This window comes from Caretta caretta, chromosome 24 (genome assembly GCF_965140235.1).
Source record: "Caretta caretta isolate rCarCar2 chromosome 24, rCarCar1.hap1, whole genome shotgun sequence".
Classification (NCBI taxonomy): Eukaryota; Metazoa; Chordata; order Testudines; family Cheloniidae; genus Caretta; species Caretta caretta.
Genome location: NC_134229.1, coordinates 18,048,327 through 18,072,791, shown reverse-complemented (window position 1 = coordinate 18,072,791; position 24,465 = coordinate 18,048,327). Strand labels below are relative to the sequence as shown.

General features: G+C 50.3%; 2 protein-coding genes across 3 annotated transcripts in view; one reads left to right on the top strand and one right to left on the bottom strand.

Moving 5' to 3' along the window:
• The window catches only part of LOC125625588 (phospholipase A2 inhibitor gamma subunit B-like), a 31,992-nt gene extending 8,969 nt beyond the window's left edge, over positions 1 to 23,023 (top strand). Inside the window, exons 1-6 of one of the 2 annotated variants that reach the window (XM_048827854.2) lie at positions 10,648 to 10,721; positions 12,381 to 12,508; positions 13,028 to 13,144; positions 19,144 to 19,296; positions 19,679 to 19,819; positions 21,731 to 23,023. In XM_048827854.2, coding sequence (XP_048683811.2) covers positions 12,460 to 12,508; positions 13,028 to 13,144; positions 19,144 to 19,296; positions 19,679 to 19,819; positions 21,731 to 21,930 — 660 coding nt within the window. In that variant the 5' untranslated portion in view covers positions 10,648 to 10,721; positions 12,381 to 12,459 and the 3' untranslated portion in view covers positions 21,931 to 23,023. Of the gene's footprint in view, positions 1 to 10,647; positions 10,722 to 12,380; positions 12,509 to 13,027; positions 13,145 to 19,143; positions 19,297 to 19,678; positions 19,820 to 21,730 lie in introns of those variants that run through there. The other variant, XM_075122860.1, reaches the window with a different exon arrangement.
• LOC125625597 (phospholipase A2 inhibitor gamma subunit B-like) overlaps positions 1 to 23,101 on the bottom strand; it is a 33,306-nt gene extending 10,205 nt beyond the window's left edge. Inside the window, exons 1-5 of the mRNA XM_075122862.1 lie at positions 23,018 to 23,101; positions 6,798 to 6,861; positions 4,858 to 4,985; positions 4,253 to 4,405; positions 3,751 to 3,873 (exon numbers count right to left, since the gene is read on the bottom strand). Coding sequence (XP_074978963.1) covers positions 3,751 to 3,873; positions 4,253 to 4,405; positions 4,858 to 4,906 — 325 coding nt within the window. The 5' untranslated portion in view covers positions 4,907 to 4,985; positions 6,798 to 6,861; positions 23,018 to 23,101. The remainder of the gene's footprint in view (positions 1 to 3,750; positions 3,874 to 4,252; positions 4,406 to 4,857; positions 4,986 to 6,797; positions 6,862 to 23,017) is intronic.
• Positions 23,102 to 24,465: the final 1,364 nt, after the last annotated feature.

The window sequence follows — 24,465 nt, the reverse complement described above, 5'->3', positions numbered from 1 at the left end:
TTGTGGGACACCCCAGTGAACAGCACTGTGGAAAGAAATATTATAATTCCATTAACATAACTGCTCTCGTGCTGGGTATAACAGACTATTAACATGGTACACGTATGTCTGATGTATATGGATTAGCGAACAGGACCCTGCTTGGTGCTGTGATTATGATTAAATATTTAACAACCATTCAATATTATTTTACCAAAGTGATCTGTGACGCAGAGGTAAGAGCATTTGCCCGAGACTTATACTGTTTTAGCAAACTCCGTAAATGGCAAGGCACAATGAATGCAGGTAAAACGATCACTCCTTAAACGGGAAGAGGCGTTAGTAGCCAGGAATAGCCACCGCGTGACACACGAGGAAGAGCAGAAATTTGGAGTCATGACAGTACAAGCAAGTTTTTTATCCCCGAATGTCTGATTATGGGCTATCACAGACTGCTACCGGTCACGCTGATAGTCAGTGACGTGACCACCCTTTGGGTCGTTATGAAATGTAGCCCACAGAGCACATAACCAATGGCGGTTAGCTTTATTGCGCTAAGCCCATAAGGAAACAGGGGAAATGTTCAATACGATCCCATCACATTGTTACATTTACCTTATAAAAAAGGGGGATTTCCAGAGTTCCACCCTTGTAACAATCTATTTATACTCGTCCTGTTTACAGGTACAAAGTACAGTTTGCACCCATCAAACATAGAGTTAACCCTTCGCTTTCCCCCTTTTTTCCCTGGTACCATGGGGTCCCCCTGACCTCTGCGTTCCACTCACCTGCATTGCAGCTGAGCCCCCTAGGTCTGCACAAGGGTAGAACAATCGGTGTCTTGCCCTCTTCCTATGGGCCACTCCGGTGCAGGCCTGTGAGAATAGCTCCCGACCTGCTGCTATGATACAATACTCCTCCGCCCTAAGCCTGGCAGCTCTCCTGTCTCCTTCAGCCAAAGCGAACTTCAGCTAACGCACGGAGCTGTGGGATCCTTCGCGCAGGTGAGCAGGGTCACAGGAAAGGTGGAGGCCAGTTTAGGTTACGCAACTGCTGTAATGTTTGTGCTTAATGCTATTTGTGCATGATGCATGCTAATCTGTATCTATAGCTATAGTGCGTAAAGCACACATTATTAACAAGAGATCTATATCTGTCTATCTATCGCTGTAGCTGTATCTACACTAGCCAGCATATATTGGTTAACAGGACTGCCCCTCCGTACTATAGGTCACCCTCACTACTAGGCCTCACCACTTTTTAAGCTTCTTAAGGCCGGCATAAGGACCAGCTGGCTCCTCTGTCTCATTGTACTCGTCCTGGCCGTCATGGCGACCCACTGGAGTTGCAATGTCAAAAACCGTGTGCTGACACGTCTTGCTGCCCCCCCCAATGGTAGAAGAAGCCACACGTGGTGCCCTCCATGTTTGCGTGGCTGAAAGACCAACACGTATTGGTGGCATATCTGGGCCCTACATTGTTCGCCTGCATCCCAGGCTTCCGAGAGCTTCTGCAACTTTGACTTAAAGTCATTCCCAGCCTCACCTACATTCAGATCCTCGAGTTCTTCGGGCCAGTCCACGTCCCGAACTAATTCCCTTCAGTTTGCCCTTTTGAAATCAGGGGCCCCCATGGTAGCCCTGTGTTTGTTTATCCTGCCACTCTGTTTGAACTGAATTAGTTGATCACGCAAAGCAAGGCTGTTTTCTCCACCCAGTTCTTCTACGAGGTCCTCTCTACTCACTGGTATCTAAGGAAGGTCCAGCTGGTCCTTGTAGATGTTGTCTTCCACCCAGTAACCTGGGAAAATTACACACCACCCCTGTGCACCTCTGAGAGGCAATACTTCCCCACTCACGAGCAGAGTCTGAATATAGGAAAGAAACTTTTAATGAAAAGAGGGAAGTCACCTGACACTAATTAGGGAAAATACTGCAAGCAGGATTCATAAACATCAAACTGTGAGCAGGATGCCCCTCCACCCCAGAGTGGGTGGGCAGAGCCTTCCGCCTCCTGTTCTTAAGATCTACAACCAAAAGTTCCTTTCCTGTGCCCCTCCCTGCTCCCTCACTACACCCCACTCTCAGTGGTTCTCCTTCATCAGTGAGGACCCTGGGTTCAGAGGTGCATCTGTGTGAGTTCGCCTTCCACCTGGGGATAAAGGCACCTTGCTTGCGCCGCCATTTGAGCACTTGATCCGGCTGGCCAACCTGCCAGCCATCTGTTCTGTTCCTCCCTTCTGCTGGCCGGATGCTCACCGCTCCACCAACTGCCTGTTGGTCACCTTCTGCTGCCACTTGCCTCTGCTCTGACCTCTGCAGGCACATGCAGCCGGGGTGGGATTGAGTGTGGTGTGGCCACTGAGTGGGGAATCAGGAGAGAAACTTCAGCAGGAGGAGCCCAGGGAGGGCGGGAAGGAGGAGCCCGGCGGGTCCCAGAGCTGGGCCGGCCCCTCCGGAGGCTGCTGCGCAGTTGATCGTAGTTGGATCAAGCCTTCCGAAGATCCCAGAATCGATTTTTGATAGTGCACAAAAGGACTCGGTAGCGCAGCCCTGCACGAAGTTCGATGTGCCAAGTACACCTGTGGAGGGGCGGGGGAGTGGGCACGTGATTGGTGTCGGGGAGAGAGTCCACTGCCAGAGCTGGTCTGGGACACAATGACCATTCTCTCCTCTACTCCTCAGAGCCCCACCTAGGCCCCCCAAGCCTCCATCTCCCCAGCTGCTCTGCTCCCCCCAGCCTGCTGGCCCTGCATGGCCTCCCCCTTCTCCTCTGCTCTGAGGCAGACTCATTCTGTCTCCTTGAGCAGCTCACTTGCAGCCCTGATCTAAAGGCCACCAACGACACCTGGATTGGATCAGACCTGCATTAGCCCCACTATTCACCTGACAAAGCCGCAGCTCGGTGCTGGGGCTAGTCGTGGGATCTCTACAAGGTTTTATGGCGAATTAAAGCACCATGAGAGGACTCTGTAAAACCAGGATCAATTCCAAGCTCTGCCACTGATTTACTGTGTAACCTTGGGCAAGTCACTGCATCACTCTGTACCTCAGCTTCCCCAGCTTTAAAACAGGAAGATTGCGCCTTCCTTTGACTGTGTAAATCACAAGCTCTTTGGCGCAAGGACTGTCACTATGAACTTGTTCAGTGCCTGGCACAACGAGGGTCTCTGATCTCGGTTGGGGTCTGTGAAGCGCCTGGCGCGCCAGGGACTCCCAATACTAAAACAGAGACCCTACCACAAAGAGCTTACAGATTAAACTCTACCTAGGCAAAAGGTGAGAGGGGAAATGGCAGGAAGGAGAGAGGAAACCACTGGCTTAAGGCCACACCAGAGCTGGTGCGGTCAATAGGACCCAGGTGTCCTGATGTCCAGGCAATGTCTTTATCCAGCAGACCCCACAGCATCCTGTCCTAGGGTAGGAGTTTGGGACAGATGCGAGACCTGGAGTCCAAAGGCCTGTACTGAGCCATGTGCCAGCCAGGGATGGACTCTGGGAACAACAAGTGGTACGTGGTTTTCCCGGGGTATCTCTAGGGTGAGGTTAATGCCCATTCCCCACCTCTGCTTATTCCAGAAACAGCTTTAAGAAGCTACACCGGGAAGGGGGCACCTTTGTTTGCTGATCCCCTGGGACATGAAGCCAAGACCAAAGGTCCCAGCTGTAGGAAGGAATGACTGAGCTAGTCATCGTGTCTCTGGGGCTGACTCTGGGACTGTTATGAAGTTGTTACAACAAGGAAAACCCAGAATAAATGAACGGAAGTTACCAGCCTGGACACATTGGGTCTCAGCTCCAGCACACTCTATGGTCCTTTCTATGCACTGATGTAGCAATGAAGAGTTGCAGAAATGGCAGCTCCGGCCATTGGGTTTGGTGTCAGCCGGGGACGCTGGGAAGAAGCGGAGCAAACGCAGTCAGCTCGGGGGACGAGCCCCAGGACGGGTCGGGGCCGGGAGAGCAGCTGGGGGCTGCACAGCTCAGCCCCGGGGGCCCCCTCCAGGGGGCGCTGTAGCTCCGGGGACGCCGGGGGCAGCAGGGGCAAGGGAGGGGTTTGCAGCAGGGAGCCCTGGACCCTGCCCCAGGTGGGGTCAGCTGGGTTCACACCTAGGGGCAGCCTAGAGCCCCACCCACTGAACTCCACCCAGCCGGGGGCTCAGTGTTATTCCATGGGGTGCCTCCTGCAGAGCGGGAGGATCTGTCTCAGGAAGTTAAGGTGGCCCAGGAGGTGCAGAGGATGGGGCAGGAGAGGCAGAGATGGGGAGAGGTACCTGTCACGGTCGTTGTTCTGCAGGCGTCTCCCAAGCAGCAGGCAAAGGTCGTCCTTGTTGTCATTCCGTTCCCATAATTAACAGAGGTGGGGCCAACTTTACATACGCTGGATGTCACACAGCCCTTGAGAGTGCTCTGAGTCTTCTGTCCCGCTGTGCAGGAGAAGACAGAGATTTATCCCCTTCCACTCCCACCCATTCATTGCACTCCGCACAACGACGGCCCTGTGCCATTAGCCAGACTCTACCTATGGGGAAACTGAGGTTAGCGATCTGTTTCCTTTCAGTCAAACTCATGTGGGAAGACCCTCTTTCAAATATTTCCTTGGGTTTTTTGGCCAGATCTGAAATTTCACCAGTTTTCAGTGATTTTGACAATAAACATTTCCTCCCATCTCCAGACTTGTTTCAGTTGTTGTCATTTGTTGTCGTGGGAACTTGTGACTCCTATGCGCTTTCATTCAGATGCTCCCATTTGTCCCCCGCTATTCTGTTGCTACTTTTTGCCTACTCTAATAAAGAACTGCATGGGACAAGCTGTGCTGAACTTCTGTTACATTGGCCATGTTAGGAAATCAGCCCCTGTAGGAACAGACCCCACTTACCCGTAGCCAGGAGAGCAGCGAGGATGCAGGCAGCAAGAGAAGCCTCCATGGTGTTGGGGAAGCAGAAGATCGGCGCTGGGGTCTGTGGTGCAGCCAAATCTCTGGTCAGGGGATTTAGCCCAGATGGGCTGAAATGAGATCAGAAGAGAGACTGCACAGGAATGATCCAATCAACGGGGTGATGGGGGAGATGATGGGACCTCAGAGCCATTTGCCAGAGTTCTGGGGTAGCCGCACCTCTGACCCCTTTGTGGCTGTTATGTTCCCAGATCCCACACAGAGAAGTCAGAGACAAACATCATATTCTCCTCCTGGAAGGTTGCAGCATAAGATGGTCTTATTTATGAGGATCCAGAATGATGACATGTAAGAACCAAAAAGCAGAGACAAAGCAGGCTGCTCCCTAAACAAAGGGTTCAAAGCGGGCTGCTCTTGTCAGCAAAGATGCACAACTCAGCAGACCTTGGTCTAGGCTGGTTCTTTCCAGGTTGTCTCTGGTCCTACACTTCCCAGTAGATCAGCCAACCCCACTCCCCTGGCCCACCAATGCTAAAAGTGATAGCTTGCAACCCAAACAGTCTTAAACTGGGATTATTCAGGTTGTGCAAGAGAAGAATGAGGGGGGATTTGATAGCTGCTTTCAACTACCTGAAAGGGGGTTCCAAAGAGGATGGATCTAGACTGTTCTCAGTGGTGGCAGATGACAGAACGAGGAGCAATGGTCTCAAGTTGCAGTGGGGGAGGTCTAGGTGGGATATTAGGAAAAACTTTTTCACTAGGAGGCTGGTGAAGCACTGGAATGCGTTACCTAGGGAGGAGGTGGAATCTCCTTCCTTTGAGGTTTTTAAGGTCAGGCTTGACAAAGCCCTGGCTGGGATGACTTAGTTGGGGTTGGTCCTGCTTTGAGCAGGGGGTTGGACTAAATGACCTCCTGAGGTCTCTTCTAATCCTCATCTTCTATGATGCTATGATCCCAGCTCCCGAGTATGGATGAACCTTCAACCCACCTCTGGAGCCAAATTTCTTTCTGGGGCCCTCCTCGAAGGTCAAGGCCTTCCCCAGGACAAGAGGAACTGAGGTGGGGTTTTCCTCCCTGCATCATGGAGCAGGTTCCCTCTCTCACCCACTCTGGGTCACTCATGTTGCCACAGACCATCCAGCAGCCATAGACTGGGGAGAGAAATTCCCCCTCCCTGCTAGCGGCAGCTACCTCTACCCTCCACCCACCCCCACCCACCCATGTGCACTGCGCTGGGGCACTTCCCAATCTTAGGGGGCTGTCACATTGCCGGTGCTCCGCAGCTGACTCAGTTTCCCCACTTTCAGCAGGGGCCACAGCTGCCCCTGCTCTGTTATGTCCCATGTTCTCTGGTAACAGGAGGAAGAGCTGATTTCTCTGCTTCCGGGTGAAGGAGTGCGGGAGTTTACCCTGCAGTCAGCGAGACTCTGATCTCCCGTACGGCAGCAGGTGGCTGTCGCCCTCCAGACTGGCCTCTGTTTGCATAGGCTGAGAAGAGAACTGGGCATAACGGTGTTTCCTCTTGCATACATCCCACCCCCACTGTCGTTTCTCTCCTTTAGCTACCTCACTTGCATGTTGCCTCTCGCCTTCGTTTGCATCCTTCTTGGGGCTGCCAGTTTTACTTGGACGTATTCCTGGAGGTGCCATCACATGACATAATTTATCATTAAAGAGTAATCTTCAATTCCCAGGGGACTTCAGGACAATATTGGAAGGCTGGCAACCCGAATCCTTATGGGGGCGGGGTTGGGAGCCAGGACTCCTGAGTTCTATCCCCAGCTCTTGGAGGGGAGTGGGGTGCAGGGCGTTACAGCAGGGGGCTGGGAGGCCAGGCTGCTGATCTGTTCCCAGCTCTGCAGAGAGTGTGGAGTGATGTCTAGGGGTTAAAGGATCCGTAGACCAGAGGGGTGTTACTCACCAGACACTCTTTATGGGGCTTCAGGCTGGGGAATGTTTACCCAGGGTGGAGCAGAAGGCGAGCTCTGTGAACAGAAAAGACGCACAATCTGTCTGTGGTCTGTGTGCGTCTCTTTCCTCCTTTCTACAGACGGGCTCAGCTGTATGCTCTGACGTGAGCTAGAAACTTAAAACTCCCCACATTCGTCTTTGGCAGAGTTCATAAATTTCCTATTCCTGTTGCCAGCACTGCCCCCCACCCACAACGCTGTGACATCCCCAGGGTACGTCCAGATCAATGTACCACAGCTAAGGATACAATCCAGCCCTGCCCTGCACCCTTGAGTGCCTTCCAATGCCCTGCTGAAGTAGCTCCCACCTGGGCCGTTCACCAATGGCCTCCAGTGTGCGAGCCGCACCCTGAGTGTGTGTGTGAAACTGCATCTTCCAGAAACCCCTGAGTTGCACTCTGGCTCTCCCCAGCCTGGGTTATGTTGCACGGTGACGTTAACACACCCCCAGTCCCAGATTCTCCTCCGGCAATGCATGTACTGTGCTGCCCAGCCCTCTCCTCAACAACACAGGCTGATATAACGCCCATCGTTTTACTCGTAGAAATGGTATGTGCACATCTAATAAAATGCATATACTACTTAGTCCGGCCATTAGTACAGGGGACTGGAGGAGGTGACCTCTCAGGATCCCTTCCAGTTCTATGGTTCTATGATTCTACCCTTACGTTCGTCCATTTTACAAAACTGTGATAAATCTTGTACAAAATCTGCCTTGTGAAACTCATAGTCTGCTGAATATTATTGTCCTGGTAACATATGCGTGGCAACATTGCATGTAAAGTGATAATTTTCTACTGCATAAGGCATGTTCCAAGTGTGGGGAAACAGCATCAGACCACTTCCCAAGAGACAAAAGGCTAGCCAGCACCTCAGCCCGGTGTCAACAAAATCAAATGGACTATCACCTGGTTAAGCGGCAGAAAAAAGGGTGTAAGTGAGAACTTTACATCTTGGCAGTTCAGGAGCAGGGGGTTCCTGTGTGAACAGGTTGGCTGTTGCCAGAACCCCAGCATGAGATGATTCACAAAAAAGGGAAAAGATAAAAACAAAGCCCCAAATCATTTCTCTCCCCTTATCTCTACTAACTGCATCAATAACGTTTGAAAGGCAAAGGAAGCAAAGGAGGGGTTGGGGTGGGACCTCAGGGGGCAGGGCCTCAGGAGGCAGGGACCCCAGGGCCTCCCACTTTTGGGAGGGCTCTGATGCCCTTGCTCCAGAGGCAATCCTGGCAATACAAGCTGTCAAGTCTGATTTCAGTACCAGGAAAACTGGATGAAACTATCGTAAAGAACAGAATTAGCTGAAAAATAGATGAGTACAATATGTTGGGGAAGAGTCAACATGGCTTTTGTAAAGGAAAATCACGCCTCACCAATCTATTAGAATTCTTTAATGGGGTTGTGACACGACACCCCCTATTCATCATGGGGGCATGATTATGACAGAATTATGATGCAATTTGTACAAGATGAGTCATATTAGGAATCATTGGGAAAGTTATGATTTGCTGAATGTGATTATCCTATTTTTGGGCACGTGTCGTTTTTGTATCTGAAGTTATGAATATTGACTATGTATCTGCATTTCATATGTGCTTACTCTGTGTAACACCCACAGCTAGCCTTTCAGGTACAACAATGGAGAAACTCAACAGTGCTGATGGCCCATCAGCAAAGACAATGAACTATGGAAGAGCTTAGCCTTCCTGTAAATGTTTCAGCAAGCCTGTAAATAATGGCTGCCATGACTCAGCAAGGCCATGTGACCATATCACATGACACGGAACTCCATTTTGGGTACCTGTATTTTTCAGCAAACTGGGCTGGGAATGGCATTTGGAACAAAGGGTTCCTGACATATATTAAAGCTATATAAGGTGGGGTGTGAAATCCCATCTTATATAACTTTGAATGAAGAAGGAAAAACAATAACAAAAAATGTGGAAATGGCAGAGGTGCTTAATGACTTCTTTGTTTCGGTTTTCACCAAGAAGGTTGGTGGCGTCTGGATGCCTAACGTAGGGAATGCCAGTGAAAACGGGGTAGGTTCAGATGCTGAAATAGGGAAAGAACAAGTTAAAAATGACTTGGACAAGTTCGATGTCTTCAAGTCACCAGGGCCTGATGAAATGCATGCTAGAATACTGAAGGAGCTGACTGAGGAGATATCTGAGGCATTCGCTATTATCTTTGAAAAGTCATGGAAAACAGGGGAGATTCCAGAAGACTGGAAAAGAGCACATAAAGTGCTCATCTATAAAAAGGGAAATAAGGGCAACCCAGGCAATTACAGACCAGTCAGCTTAACTTCTGTACCAGGGAAGATAATGGAGCAAATAATTAAGGAATCAATTTGCAAACACCTGGAAGATAATAAGGTGATAAGTAACAGCCAGCATGGATTTGTCAGGAACAAATCATGTCAAACCAACCTGATAGCTTTCTTTGACAGGGTAACAAGCCTTGTGGACAGGGGGGAAGTGGTAGATGTGGTATATCTAGACTTTAGTAAGGCTTTTGATACAGTCTCGAATGACCTTCTCATAAACAAATTCGGGAAATACAACCTAGATGGAGCTATTGTAAGGTGGGTGCATAACTGGTTGGATAACCATTCCCAGAGAGTAGTTATCAATGGTTCACAGTCATGCTGGAAGGGCCTAACGAGTGGGGTTCCTCAGGGATCTGTTCTGGGTCCAGTTCTTTTAAATGTCTTCATCAATGATGTCGATCATGGCATAGAGAGGACAATTATTAAGGTTGTGGACGATACCAAGCTGGGAGGGGTTGTAAGTGCTTTGGAGGATAGGATGAAAATTCAAAATGATCTGGAGAAACTGGAGAAATGGTCTGAGATAAATAGGATGAAATTCAATAAGGATAAATGCAAAGTACTCCACTGAGGAAGGAACAATCAATTGCACACATACAACATGGGAAATGGCTGCCTAGGAAGGAGTAACTTGCTGAAGCACATGGTGAGGAAACCCTCCACCAGTTCAAGGATGCTTCCTTTGCCTGGTGGAGGGTTTCTGGCTGAAAGATCCAGCCAGCCAGCGGTGAGCATATGGTGAGAAAAACCTGGCTTGGTGTCTAATGTAGCTTGTTAAGTTAGTCATTGGTAAATGTTTTATCTTTGTTTTTCCTGTACTCATTTCTGACTTCTATACCTAGTACTTGTACTCACCAAAATCTATCTCTTTGTAGTTAATTAACTTGTTTTATTGTTTACATAAGCCAGTGTGATTGAACTGAAGTGTCTGGGAAACTCCATTTGGGGTGATAAAATATGCACATATAATTTCTTGTAATGAAATGGCAGACTTTCGATCAGCCCGGGTTGTTCAGGAGAGGGCTGGGTAGCCCAGGACACGTTTCTGTGTGAGAAGGTGGGACTGGGGGTGCGTTGGCATCACCGTGCAATATAACCCAGGCTGGGGAGAGCCAGTAATGTAGGTGTGGCTGGCAGGCTGCAGTTTCACACACACACTCAGGGTGCGGCCTACACAATGGGAGCTGTTTGTGAGCGGCCCAGGCAGGCTGCTGGAAGGCACCCAAGGGTGCAGGGCAGGGGTGGATTGTACCATTAGCTGTGGTACATTCTTCTGGACGTACCCTGCGGATCTCACAGGGCTGTGGGTAGGGGGCAGCACTGGCAACAGGAACAGAAATGTATTGACCCTGCCAAAGACGAATGTGGGGAGTTTCTGTCTCACGTCAGAGCGTACACCTGAGCCCGGCTATTAAAGGAGGAGAGAGAGACACACACAGAGACATGACGGAGAGATTGTACATCTTTTCCAGTTCACAATCTCACCTTGTACTCCAGGCCAGGCAAACGTTACCCAGCCTGGTGCCCCGAAGGAGCATTTGGTAAGTGAAACCCCTCTGGTGTAGGGATGCTTTAACCAGTAGACTCCACTATCCTCCCAGAAGTAAGAATAGACCCAGGAGTCCTGGCTTCCAGACCCTCCTGCTCTAACCCGCTAGACCCCACTCCCCTCCCAGAGCTGGGGATAGAACCCAGGAGTCCTGGCTTCCAGACCCTCCTGCTCTAACCCGCTAGACCCCACTCTCCTCCTAGAGCTGAGGATAAAACCCAGGAGTCCTGGCTCCCAGCCCCATAAGGATGCAAATGAAGGCGAGAGCCAGCATGCAAGGGGGGTAGCTAAAGGAGAGAAACAACAGTGGGGGTGGGCTGTATGCGAAAGGAAACACTGTTATGCTTCAGTTCTCTTCCCAGCCTGTGCAAAGAGATGTACGGGAGACATATGGAAGATTGGAGTCTCGCTGACTCCCGTGTAAACTCCTGGACTCCTTCAGCCAGGAGCAGGGAAATCAGCTCTGTCCCCTCCACCTTGCCAGAAAACATGGGACATAACAGAGCAGGAGGAGGTGGCCTGAGCCCTCTGCTGAAAGTGGGGGAACTGAGGCAGCTGGAGAGCACTGGCAATGTTCTGACACCCCCCTAAGGGGGGGAATCGCCCATGCGTAGTACATGGCAGTGAGGGGAGATCACAGAGATAGCTACTGCCTCTAGTCGGGAACGGGAATTTCTTCCCCCTCCCCTCCCAGCCCTCCAGTTTTGGGCTGCCTGATGTTCTGTGGAATTGTGAATGATCCCGAGGGAGTGGGGGACGTTCTACTGTTGTGTGGTGTGGGGAGCAAAACCCAAGCTCAGTAGAGTGGAGGGGGCAGCACAATTCTCCTCCCCGCTGGGGGCCCTGGGGTGTTGGTGCCGGGCCCCAGGCCCTGACCACCACGGAGAAGGCACAGGGGAAAATGTGGTTTCAGTGGCAGGTCGAAGGCTCGTCCGTGACCTGGGCATGGGATGCCACCGCTGTTAAAAGTGTGCAGCTGAGAGTCACCTTGTCGGGAACAGGGGGTTGCATATCAAGGTCTGTTTGGGTCCCCAGCTGTGACTTTAAGAGTGGGTGGGTCGGGGGAGCTGCAGCTCCCCTTGGACGAGACTGGCGAACCGCGGGCAGTGGGAGCTGCAGGCAGCCCTGCCTGCTGACGCTCAACGTCAACAGGCTCCCACGGCTCACCAGCGGCTTACCCTGAGGAGCCGTGTGCGGTCTGCTGCCCGCTGTGTGAACACCAGGGATCTAAATCACTGAAGACATTGGACAGAGCCGGACCCAGAACTGATCCCTGCGGGACCCCACTTGTTAGGCCCTTCCCGCATGACTGAGAACCACTGATAACTACACTCTGGGAATGGTTTTCACGCCAGTTATGCACCCACCTTATAATAGCTCCACCTAGCTTGTATTTCCCTCGTTTGTTTATGAGAAGGCCATGTGAGACTGTATCAAAAGCCTTATTAAAGTCACATCTACCTCTTCCCCCCATCCACAAGGCTTGTTACCCTAACAAAGAAAGCTATCAGGTTGGTTTGAAACTATTTGTTCTTGACAAATCCATGCTGACTCGTACTTATCACCTTATTATTTTGTAGGTGTTTGCGAACTGATTGCTTTTTTATTTGCTCTGTTATCTTGTTCAGTCTCTCTTCTGATCTCATTTCAGCCCGTCTGTGATAATTCCCCCAGTTGGTGACCTGGCTGCACCAGAGACCCCAGCGCCGATCTCCTGCTTCCCCATCACCATGAAGGCTTCTCTTGCTGTCTTCATCCTCGCTGCTCTCCTGGCGACGGGTGAGTGGGGTCTGTTTCTACAGGATCTGCTCTGACTTCTCCAATGCCACAAAACCCCAGAGCAGCCAGTTTTACGAAATGATTTATTAAAGAACCAAAGAGAAGGAGCAGAATAACAGGGGCCAGGTCTGAATGGAAACAGCCCCTGAGGAGATGCCTGGAAGTCCCAAGTCCCTGGGGCAATGTGTGAAACAATTCTGGAGCTGGGAGGCAATGGTTGGAGTTGGAATCCCTGAAAACGTGCCCTGATTGGTTACATTTCCCAGCTGGCCAATAAACACGGAGATTTTGGAAAGAGGATCTTCCGCTGCAAGTTTGCCTGGAAGGAACCAGATTTGAATCTGAATAAGGAGAGCGCAAGACGCTGGGAACTAGATTTCTGTCTCATCCCCGCTGGGGTCTGTCGCCGTAGCTGCACTGGACTCAGTGGGGCCAGATCCCCACCTGGTGTCGATCAAACCCAGGGGAAGGCGAGGGAGGGACAAATCCAGGTGGCTTATGTTCTCTCTCCATCTCTAGGGGCCTGTCTGCAGTGTGAGGTTTGCGAAGGGCCAGGAACCAGCTGCACGGGCGACCTACAGACCTGCGCCGCTGGAATTGACTCTTGTGGCATCACTCTGACAGAAGTCACATTGGGTAGGTGATACGGACCCTAACCAACCTGGCTCAGTGAACAGGCTGGGGAGCTAGGACGCCTGGGTCCTCTCCTAATCCCAGCTCTGGAAAGGAAGTGGGGTGCATGGGTCTGAGCAGGGATTGACTGGGAACCAGAACACCTAGGTTCTAGGCCAGACCCTGTGGGCTAGCTCCCGCAAGGGGACTTAGGCTCAGTATTGCGATGCCGAACCCTCAGTGGTCTCCACAGACCATCGGTGAGGGGCCCAGGCTCCCTGTCCGGTGCACGGGATCCAGAAAAGCCAGCATGCTGAGCGGGCAGTTGCCTAATCCAGCCAATAGGAAATGCTGAGGTGAGGGGCGTGGCCTAAACCCCTTCCTCCCAGAGTTCAGTATCTAAGTCCCGGCTGCACAGATGTGCCCAACTCTGGCTGGGATCCACACCTGGGAACCCCTTGCTGGGAGTCAGGCATTTGAAGCTGGTCAGCCCTTCCTTGTGACACCAGCAGCTGGGACACACGACCTGGAGGTGGGAGACCCAGTTTCAAATTCCCCCTTCCACTGGATTATGGAGCGGGTCTCTCTCGAGCCTTCTTCTTGCTGCTATTCCATTTCATATTAAATATTTCAGCTTCTTGGGAGAATTTGATTTTTACCTTTCTTCTCATTTTGAACATGTTTATTATTGAGCTTTTCTATCCATTCTAGTTTTCTCAATTGAGGAAAATGATGGCACGGGGGTTTCAGACAATAATTATTTAATGACAATAGGTGTCGAGATGCAATAAGGTAAATCTTTGTAACCGTTAAAGCAAAACCTCTCAACATCATGTGTCAAGTTATACAAAGGAAATAGCCTTAAATCAAACTTTGATATATTCTCAAGCAGCATTTTTGCTACTTTGCCAATCTGTAAATTTCAGTCATCATCGATGGAACTATTTGGTCAAAGTCAGGGTCTAGTTTACGTGGGACTTTGACATACACTGGGGGAGCTCTCTGGCCATTGGACTATTGGGGATAAGACGGGGTCGGGGGACATCAGAAATACCAGCTCCTCCAGCTGTGTTTTGTGGGGGGCCCAACCACGTCTCCCTTCTCAGAGGCTGCCTCCTGGATTAGACACCATACCTGAGATAGGCAGGGGAATGCCTACTGTGTGGTCCTGCTGAGGCCTAACCATGAGCTAGGTGCCGGGTGTCAGGATTTAGGCAGCTGTGTGGTTACCCATCAGCAGAAACTTAGGGACCTAGGGAGTTTAGGCGATTACAGGGTCAGGCAGCAGCTGAGCTGGGAGCTTGAGGATTGAAATGTTGGATTTTGGTATCTAAGGTGGCAGTTAGGTGACTAAATTGCTTTGTGGGACTTCTCTCCACTGTAAAAATGGACCATTTATTCCTGCCCTTTGTGTCCTGTGTTTTAACCAGTTACCAGTCCAGGAGAGGACCTTCCCTCTTAACCCGTGACACCTTATTTTGCTTGCGAGTCTTTCACGAGGGACCTTGTGAAAGGCTGTCTGAAAGTCAAAGTACTCTATAGCCACTGGATCCCCCTTGTCCGAGTGCTTGTTGACCCCGGTGATGGGTTGTACCCCGGAGTGCTACTTGAACTGGGCTAGGACTGAGCCCTCTGACTCACCAGCCTGGGCTCCCTCTCACCCTGTGCTGCTATGACAAGATGCAGACCACTCCCGGTCCTACACTTACACCAGTATTCTCACAGGCAGGGATACACCCAGCTGCAGTTGCATGTAGACTATGATCAGCCACTGCATGAACCAACAATAGAGAGGCTACAGCCAAAATAACCCCAAGCTCCCCAGCCTAGAACCCCAGAAGTGTACTGTCCTGCCCTGGGCAAAACCCTGAACAGGATGAATTTATTACCCAGTTCACCCCTCCCTCAATGTGGAGAGGGATATGCAACAAGCCTGTGTTGACCAAGCTGAGATTTTTCTCCAGACACTTCACTCAAAGTCACACTGGTTTAGATAAAGCAAAAAACAAGTTTATTAACTACAAAAGATGGATTTTAAGTGATAAGTGACAGCAAACAGCTCAAAGCAGATTACCTAGCAAATGAACAAAACCGCAGACTACCCTAATATAGTAGATAGATTGGATACAAATTAGCAATTTCTCACCCGAGCTGATGATACCAGCAGTCCATCATGTTCCCATAGACGGGTTAGAAATCCTTTTAGCCTGGAACCAGCACTTCCCCCAGTTCAGTCTTTGCTTCTCATGTGTTTCCAGAGTTCTCTCGGGTGGGAAGGGAGGCCCCCTCGATGATCAAAGAATCATAGGACTGGAAGGGATCTCGAGAGGTCATCAAATCCAGTCCTCTGCACTCATGGCAGGACCAGCATCATCTAGACCATCCCTGACAGGTGTTTGTCTAACCTGCTCTTAAAAATCTCCAGTGATGGAGATTCCACAACCTCCCCAGGCAATTTATTCCAGGGCTTAACCACCCTGACAGTTAGGAATGTTTTCCTAATGTCCAACCTAAACTGCCCTTGCTGCAATTTAAGCCCATTGCTTCTTGTCTTGTCCTCAGAGGTGAAGGACAATATTTTTTCTCCTCCATCTTGTGACAACCCTTTGGGTACTTGAAAACTGTTATCATGTCCCCTCTCAGTCTTCTCTTTTCCAGACTAAACAAACCCAGTTCTTTCAATCTTCCCTCATAGGTCATGTTTTCTAGACCTATGATCATTTTTGTTGCTCTTCTCTCGACCTTCTCCAATTTGTCCACATCTCTCTTGAAATGTGGCACCCAGAACTGGACACAACACTCCAGTTGAGGCCTAATCAGCGTGGAGTAGAGCGGAAGAATTACTTCTTGTGTCTTGCTTTCAACACTCCTGCTAATACATCCCAGAATGATGTTTGCTTTTTTTGTATTTGCAACAGTGTTACCCTGTTGACTCACATTTAGCTTGTGGTCCACTATGACCCCTAGATCCCTTTCCGCAGTACTCCTTCCTAGGCAGTCATTTCCCATGTTGTATGTGTACAATTGATTGTTCCTTCCTAAGTGGAGTACTTTGCATTTGTCCTTATTGAATTTCATCCTATTTACTTCAGACCATTTCTCCCGTTTGTCCAGATCATTTTGAATTTTCATCCTATCCTCCAAAGCACTTACAACCCCTCCCAGCTTGGTATCGTCCACAAACTTAATAAGTGTACTCTCGATGCCATGATCTACATCATTGATGAAGACATTTAAAAAAACCGGACCCAGAACTGATCCCTGAGGAACCCCACTCATTAAGCCCTCCCAGCATGACTGTGAACCATTGATAACTACTCTCTGGGAATGGTTATCCAACCAGTTATGCACCCACCTTACAATAGCTCCATCTAGGTTGTATTTCCCGAATTTGTTTATGAGAAGGTCATTCGAGACTGTATCAAAAGCCTTACTAAAGTCTAGATATACCACATCTACCACTTCCCCCCTGTCCACAAGGCTTGTTACCCTGTCAGAGAAAGCTATCAGGTTGGTTTGACATGATTTGTTCCTGACAAATCCATGCTGGCTGTTACTTATCACCTTATTATCTTCCAGGTGTTTGCAAATTGATTCCTTAATTATTTGCTCCATTATCTTCCCTGGTACAGAAATTAAGCTGACTGGTCTGTAATTGCCCAGGTTGCCCTTATTTCCCTTTTTATTAATGAGCATTGTCACGGAGTGTGGGGGAGTCCAGGCCCTGCACCCTTCTTCCTGGGATTCACTGAGACTCTCAGCCAGCCCGTAAAACGGAAGGTTTATTGGACCACAGGAACACAGTCTCAAGCAGAGCTTGTGGGTACAACCAGGACCCCTCAGTCAAGTCCTTCTGGGGGAGCAGGGAGCTTAGACCCCAGCCCTGGGGTTCCCTGCGTTCCTCCACCCAGCACCAAACTGAAACTAACCCCCCAGCAGGCTCCCTCCTGCAGTCTCTGTTCATATTCCCGGGCAGATGTGTCACCTCCCCCTCCCCCTCCTGGCTCAGGTGACAGGCTCTCAGGTCTCCCATCCCCAAGGCACATTCCCAGGTCAACACTCCCCCCTGCCTGCTGCGTCACATCGTCACAAGCACTTTATGTGCTCTTTTCCAGTCTTCTGGAATTTCCCCTGTTTTCCATGACTATTCAAAGATAATAGCGAATGCCTCAGATATCTCCTCAGTCAGCTCCTTCAGTGTTCCAGGACGCGTTTCATCAGGCCCTGGTGACTTGAAGACATCGAACTTGTCCAAGTCATTTTTAACTTGTTCTTTCGCTATTTCAGCATCTGAACCTACCTCGTTTTCACTGGCCTTCCCTTTGTTAGGCATCCAGACACCACCAACCTCCTTGGTGAAAACCGAAACAAAGAAGTCATTAAGCGCCTCTGCCATTTCCACATTTTTTGTTATTGTTTTTCCTTCTTCATTCAAAGCTATATAAGGTGGGATTTCACACCCCACCTTATATAGCTTTAATATATGTCAGGAACCCTTTGTTCCAAATGCCATTCCCAGCCCAGTTTGCGGAAAAATACAGGTACCCAAAATGGAGTTCCATGTCATGTGATCTGGTCACATGGCCTTGCTGAGTCATGGCAGCCATTATTTACAGGCTTGCTGAAACATCTACAGGAAGGCTAAGCTCTTCCATAGTTCTTGTCTTTGCTGATGGTCCATCAGCACTGTCGAGTTTCTATATTGTTGTACCTGAAAGGCCAGCTGTGGGTGTTACACAGAGTAAGCACATATAAAATCCAGGTACATAGTCAATATTCATAACTTCAGATACAAAAACAACACATGCCCCAAAAGAGGATAATCACATTCAGCAAATCATAACTTTCCCAATGACTCTTAATGTGACTCATCTTGTACAAATTGCATCATAATTCTGTCATAATCATGCCCCCATGATGAATAGGGGGTGTCGTGTCACAACCCCATTAAAGAATTCTAATAGATTGGTGAGGCGTGATTTTCCTTTACAAAAGCCATGTTGACTCTTCCCCAACATACTGTACTCATCTATTTTTCAGCTAATTCTGTTCTTTACTATAGTTTCATCCAGTTTTCCTGGTACTGAAATCAGACTTACCGGCTTGTATTGCCAGGATTGCTTCTGGAGCAAAGGCACCAGAGCCCTCCCAAAAGTGGGAGGCCCTGCCCCCTGAGGTCCCACCCCAACCCCTCCCCCGCAAGGGCCCACTCCCCTTTTCCCCTAGAGGCCCTGCTTCCAGACAAGCCAGAACCTGGAGTGGAGCTGGGAAGCCTTCCACCCCCACCCAGGGTGGGGTGGGGCTGAGAGCAGCTGGGCCCCACACCAAGGCAGAGGGAGGCTCCCCACAGCTGCCCCTGTGACTCTTACCATGCCAGGCTGTGGCTTTGAGACCTCCCCCTGGCCAGAGTCAGGTTGGGGGGACCCACATGATCAGATGTGGGGAGCCAGCGCAGAGTCGTGGACCCTCCATCTCCACCTGCCCTGGGCCGGGTGGGGAGCTTGGGAGGCAGGGAGACAGGCCAGGAACTCCTCTTGGGGCCCCTGCCCTACGGGCAGGTGGAGGGTCCGCACTGCTCCCCAAACAGCCTGGGCTCCCTGGCCGGGCTCCAGCAGGGTGCTGGCCTGGTCGGAGGGTGGGCCCTTGCGGGGAAGAGGAGGGGAAGGAGGCAAGATCCACCGCAGTGAAAAGTGGATGTTCCACGTCCGTCCTCTTTCAAAATTGGGAGGGCTCTGACCCCCTCTAGTTCCGGCATTACTATTCTAGGGCCTCTTTAAAAATCACCATCACATTAGCTACCCTCGACCATTTGGTCCAGAGGCTGGTTTAAACGATAGGTTACCTACCACAGCGAGTAGCTCTGCAATTTTATGCTTGAGTGCCTTCAGAATTTCCTTCTCCTTTTCCATGCCTCAGTTTCCCCATGGGTAGAGGTAGGATAATGTCACAGGGCCATCACTGTGCAGAGGGCATTGATGGGGTGGGAGTTGAAGGGGAATAAATCTACATTTTCTCCTGTGCAGTGGGAATGAAGCAACAGGTGATTGCCAAGGGCTGTGTGACATCCGGAAGTTGTAAAGGTGACCCCCTCACTATGAATTTTGGGAATGGACTGACCATGAAGGTGGGCATCGCCTGCTGCATGGGAGACGCCTGCAGAACAACCACTGTGACAGGTACCTCTCCCCATCTCCGCCTCTCCTGCCCCATCCCCTGCACCTCCGGCTGCCTGGAACCTGCCCCACGATAACGTCCCGGGCCTGGTCCTCCCGCCCTGCAGGGGGCGCCCCATGGACTACGACTGAGCCCCTGGCTGGGTGGAGTTGAGTGGGCGGGGCTCTAGGCTCCCACCAGGTGTGAACCCAGCTGGCCCCACCCGGGGCGGGATCCAGGGCTCCCTGCTGCAAACCCCTCCCCCGCTGGCATCCCCGTAGCTACAGCGCCCCCTGGGGGGGGGGGCCCGGGGCTGAGCTGTGCAGCCCCCAGCTGCTTTCCCGGCCCCGACCCGTCCTGGGGCTCGTCCCCCGAGCTGACTGCGTTTGCTCCGCTTCTTCCCAGTGCCCCCGGCCGACACCAAACCCAATGGCCGGAGCTGCCCAGCCTGCGTTGGTATGCTTTCTGCTAAGTGCAATGAAGAGATCATAGATTGTACTGGAGCTGAGACCCGATGTGTCGAGCTTGCTGGGACTACAACAATGGGTAACTTCTGTTCATTTATTTTTGGGTTATTTTTCCTTTGTCGTTCACAGTTCAAGGAAACTGCACTTGTCTTCCCCTGCCAGGGTTCCTCAGGGCTCCCACACTGGGCTCCTGGCTCCTCAGCCCTCACTTCCCTTGGGGGGACACCTGTGTCTTTAACCCTGCTGACCAGGGGTGTAGCAAGGCGAGACTCCCTGCCGCGGTGCCTCCTGCTGGTTACACCTGGGAATTAGCTCAGGTCCAGCTCTGGGGCACCCTCCACTGGCCGGTGTCTCTCCTGCCATCACCGGCTTCTTCCAAATCTCCACCATGCTTCACTTCAGGCCCCGTGTCCCTCCCTGTCCATGGTGCCCCTTCTCTTGGGTACTGCACTGCAGCAGTGCCCCACACTCAGGGGTCCTCCCCTCTCTGGGGAACCCCAATTCCCTAAGCCCACCTCACCTCAGTGACAGTCTTCATCTAGCCCCTTCCTTCAGGGGCAAACCAGTCTGAAATGGCCACTCATCATCATCGAGGGGGTTGGACTGGCTGCCTTTTCTTTAAGGCGACACAGTCCCCTGCCAGTACTGTGATAGCCCCAGCAAGCCAGACTGCTCAACAGGCCAGCGTGGGTGCATTCTCCGCAGGGGGGTTGAACAGCATCACGTCCCACAGCTGTGAGCTACCCCACAGCGCGTCCTAAGCAAGCACCTTCATGTTGAAGGAGAGAGCACTGCAGAGAAGCCAATGGTTGAAAACAATGAAAGGACCTGGAAGCTGGAAACTTTCCCTGAGGTCACCCCACCTCCAGCCTCGGGCTCTGCTAGGGTCAACCACTATGACTAGGGTTTCGTGGTTGTTACAGGTTAATAGCAGTCTCAGAGCTCTGATGACTAGCTCAGTCGTTCCTTCCTACAACTTGGACCTTTCGTCTTGGCCTCATGTCCCAGGGGATCAGCAGACAAAGGTGCCCCCTTCCTGGCATAGCTTCGCAGGGCTGTTTCTGGAGCAACCGGGGCTGGGGAATGGGCATTAACCTCACCCTAGAGATTCCCCGGGGAAAACCACTTACCACTTGCTGTGCCAAGAGTCCACCCCTGGCTGGCACATGGTTCAGTACAGGCCTCTGGACCCCAAGTCTCCCCTCTGTCCCAAACTCCTACGTTAGGACAGGATGCTGTGGGGGTCTGCTGGGTAAAGATATCAGCTGGACATCAGGACACCTGGGTCCTATTCCCAGTGCTGTCCCCCTTTCTTTGTCTCTGCTTCCACGCCCACCTTTTGCCCACATAAAGTTTAATCTGTAAGCTCGTTGTGGTAGGGCATGTCTGAGTGTTGGGATCCCCTGGGGTGTCAGGTGCTGCACAGACCCAGTCAGAAATGGGAGAGCCTCGTTGTGCCAGGCACTGAACAAGTTCATAGTGACAGTTCTTGCATCAAAGAGCTTGCAATCCAAATGGGCAGAAGAAGCATTCTACCCATTTCACAGATGGGGAAACTGAGGCACAGAAAAACAAGGAGACGTGCCTAAGGTCACACGGGAAGACTGTGGCAGAGCTGGGAACTGAACCTAGATTGCAGAGTCCCATCACGGTGCCACAAAACCTCTTAGCAGTGAGCTGCTGCTTTACTAAGTGAATGTTGTGGCTAATACAGGCCTGCTCCAATCTGGGTGGGATCTAGATCGGAGCTGCCCGTGACTCGCTCAAGGAGACAGAGTGAGTCTGGGTCCAAGCAGAGGAGAAGTGGGGGAGACCATCCAGGGCCAGACAGGCTGTGGAGAGCGGAGGAGATGGGGAGATGGAGGCTGTGAGGGACCTGGAATGAGCTCTGAGGAGCAGAGGAGAGGCAGGAGCGGCCATTGTGTCCCAAACCTTTCAAGGAGGGGATTTGCTCCCTGACACCCGTCACCTGCTTTTCCTTCCCACACAGGTGGAACAGTCATACCGGTGACCATGAAGGGCTGTGCTACTGAGGCTTTCTGTGCAAATGAAACAGAGGGTTCGGGGTCCTTTGCAGGCGTCAGTGCGGATCTAACTCTCAAATGCAAAGCACCTGGCACAGCATGGGGCCCAGCCGGGCTCCTCATCCCTGCCCTCGCTGGGCTCCTCCTCACGCAGTTCCTCTCCTGAGCCCCCACCCATGCAGTGGCCACACCGCACGGAATAACACCCTTTCTGCCTGCGTCTGCTCCTCTCCGCAGCCACTGTCCCCTCCCAGGGGCTCCGCGCTCCCAGATGGATTCGCTTCCCCTTTATTTTGTTCCACTGAATAAAACAAACCAGAGACCAAAGTCTTTGGAGATTTTTTATTTTGTTGGGGAAAATTTTAATTCTAGTGGGTGGGGCTGCTTAGTCTTAGAGTGACCCCTAGTGGTGAAATCAGGCGGCACAGCTGGGAGCAACAATTCTTGAAAAAGTTAAAATCATTAGTTTTACTGGACTTACTTAAGCCCTTTTATTTTTAGCATTTTGGTCCTTTGTGAATTATTATTTTATTTTATTTTTATTTGCACCTGATTTCCTATTTTGGATGACACTGTATTTTTACAAAGGAAGCATTGTGGTTTTACAGGGCTGAGTGTCACACCCGTAGGGTTTACCATTCACATCAAACGATTTATTCTCTCCTTCCTCCCCTCTTTAACTCTTTGCAAAATCAGACCTGTGAGCTTTTCTTTAAAAACAGAGGGAGTGAGACAAGAGAAGGCTTTGCAAATCAAACACGCATTCCCAAAATCTAGAAGTGAACCAAATTAACACAGGTGGGTTTTTTCTTTATTTGAAATAACAAAATAAACCAGTAACAGTTCTGTAGTCAGAAACATGCTACAGAGGAAAGAATTTGAAGGATTCCCTCTTCCCCGTCCTTACATAAAAACACTTTAAGGTGAGAGAAATCATATAAGACACAGTAGGAATAGAGAAGCGAAATGGGTACCCATTAAAGAAGTTTAGAAAGGCAGGAATTTGTCTGGGCATTTCACAACCCACAGAAGGAGAAAAGCCAGCAAGGGGAGCAGAGAGGAAGCAGCTGCATAAACTGTAGCTACAAATAAGTTTAAGAGAGAGAAAAAAACATCAGAGGTGGGGGAAATGGGATTGGAGACTGTTCTGAACAATCTGACCTGTCCCTTCTCTTTAGCTTGCCAACAGCTCTGTGCATGAAATTCTCCTACTCCTGTGCCTGACAAGACAAGGAGGTATTTCATTTACTCACCCCCTCTCTTTGTTGCTTTAATTCTCTATTTTGCTCCTTTAATCCCCCTCTGGCTGTTGCATGATTTCCTGTGATTTCCTGCCGGCCAGCAAGAGCCTGGTTTTGGCAGTTTGCCTTTGTATCTTTGTTCTCGCGTTGTGCTGTACACCGAGAGCCGGCACAAAGTTACTGTTACATTTTGCCACCTGCGCAAACGAAAGAGGCTCCTGATTCGTCGTGTGCGCTTTATCTTTTCCCCTCTGCTTCCTTTTTAACACATTGACAAACAGATTTCCAAGGGCTGCTTTATTCATTGCTCGTTATGAGACAGAGCAGCCCCTTCATTAATAACATCGTTTATTATAAAAATCTCTAGTGTTTTCCCATTGCTGGCCAGCTTTTTTCTTATTTTATTTAACCGATTTAAAGACTTTCTGATTGTTTTTTGTATTCTTCCCCACCCCACCCCACCGCACCTGACAGACACGACAGCGAGCTCTTCACCCAGGCTTTGTAACAGTTGAATAAAACATGTTTATGCTGTTCCTAGCCTCTATTGGAAAACATATGTCCTTAGCCCAGGTAATCCAGGTCCAAATGGAAAACATCCGTCACTAGGCCAGGGAATCCAGATCCAAATGATCCTGTTACTGACAGTCACGTCAGCGTCTCCAATTTGTTGCATGTTTGAATTTGCTAATGATTGCAGATTAAAACCTATTATGTAAAAGTGTAATTATTAAATAAAAAATTATTAATCAAATGAATATCGCGCTACAAAGAATACAGAAAGAAGACATGCTTTACCTCACCCTCTAGACACTGAAGAGACGGTGGCTTGGATTCCTCTCTAGGCGGTGGAATTCTGCCAGCATTCGTCCCAAATGACCTTCCAACGCTTTCCCTTGATAGGGTGTGAGTCAAAGAAACTCCCTTCCAGAAGGAAAATCCAGTGGAGTGATATGGCTGGTGTGTTACGAAAAATGTTCACGAGACCCAATAACCAAACTCAGTCAATTTTATTGTCAAAGACAAAATAGGCCAATACAGAAAGGAAAGAGTTTATACCACCCTGATCTTTCTGGGACGCTTGTTTCTCCCACCGTTTTCCATTTGCCTGACACAGAAGGGGTGGCTCAAAAATACACTCCCCAAACCACTTCCAGGTGTAGCAGGGTTTCTAACAAGCGAGAAAGCCCAGACTCGCCTCCTAAGATCCTTTCCTTATCTCCGCTACGGACACTGCATTTTAAGCCAGTTGCGCTTAAAGTTGGCTGTGCTGGGACATCAGACAAATGTCTCTTGCTTGGACTCTTTCCTGACCCACTTATGCCGAATGCGGAGTTGTCCCGGTCCGAGGCGTTGTGGGACACCCCAGTGAACAGCACTGTGGAAAGACATAATATAATCCCATTCACATAACTGCTCTGGCGCTGGGTATAGCAGACTATTAACACAGTGCGCGTATG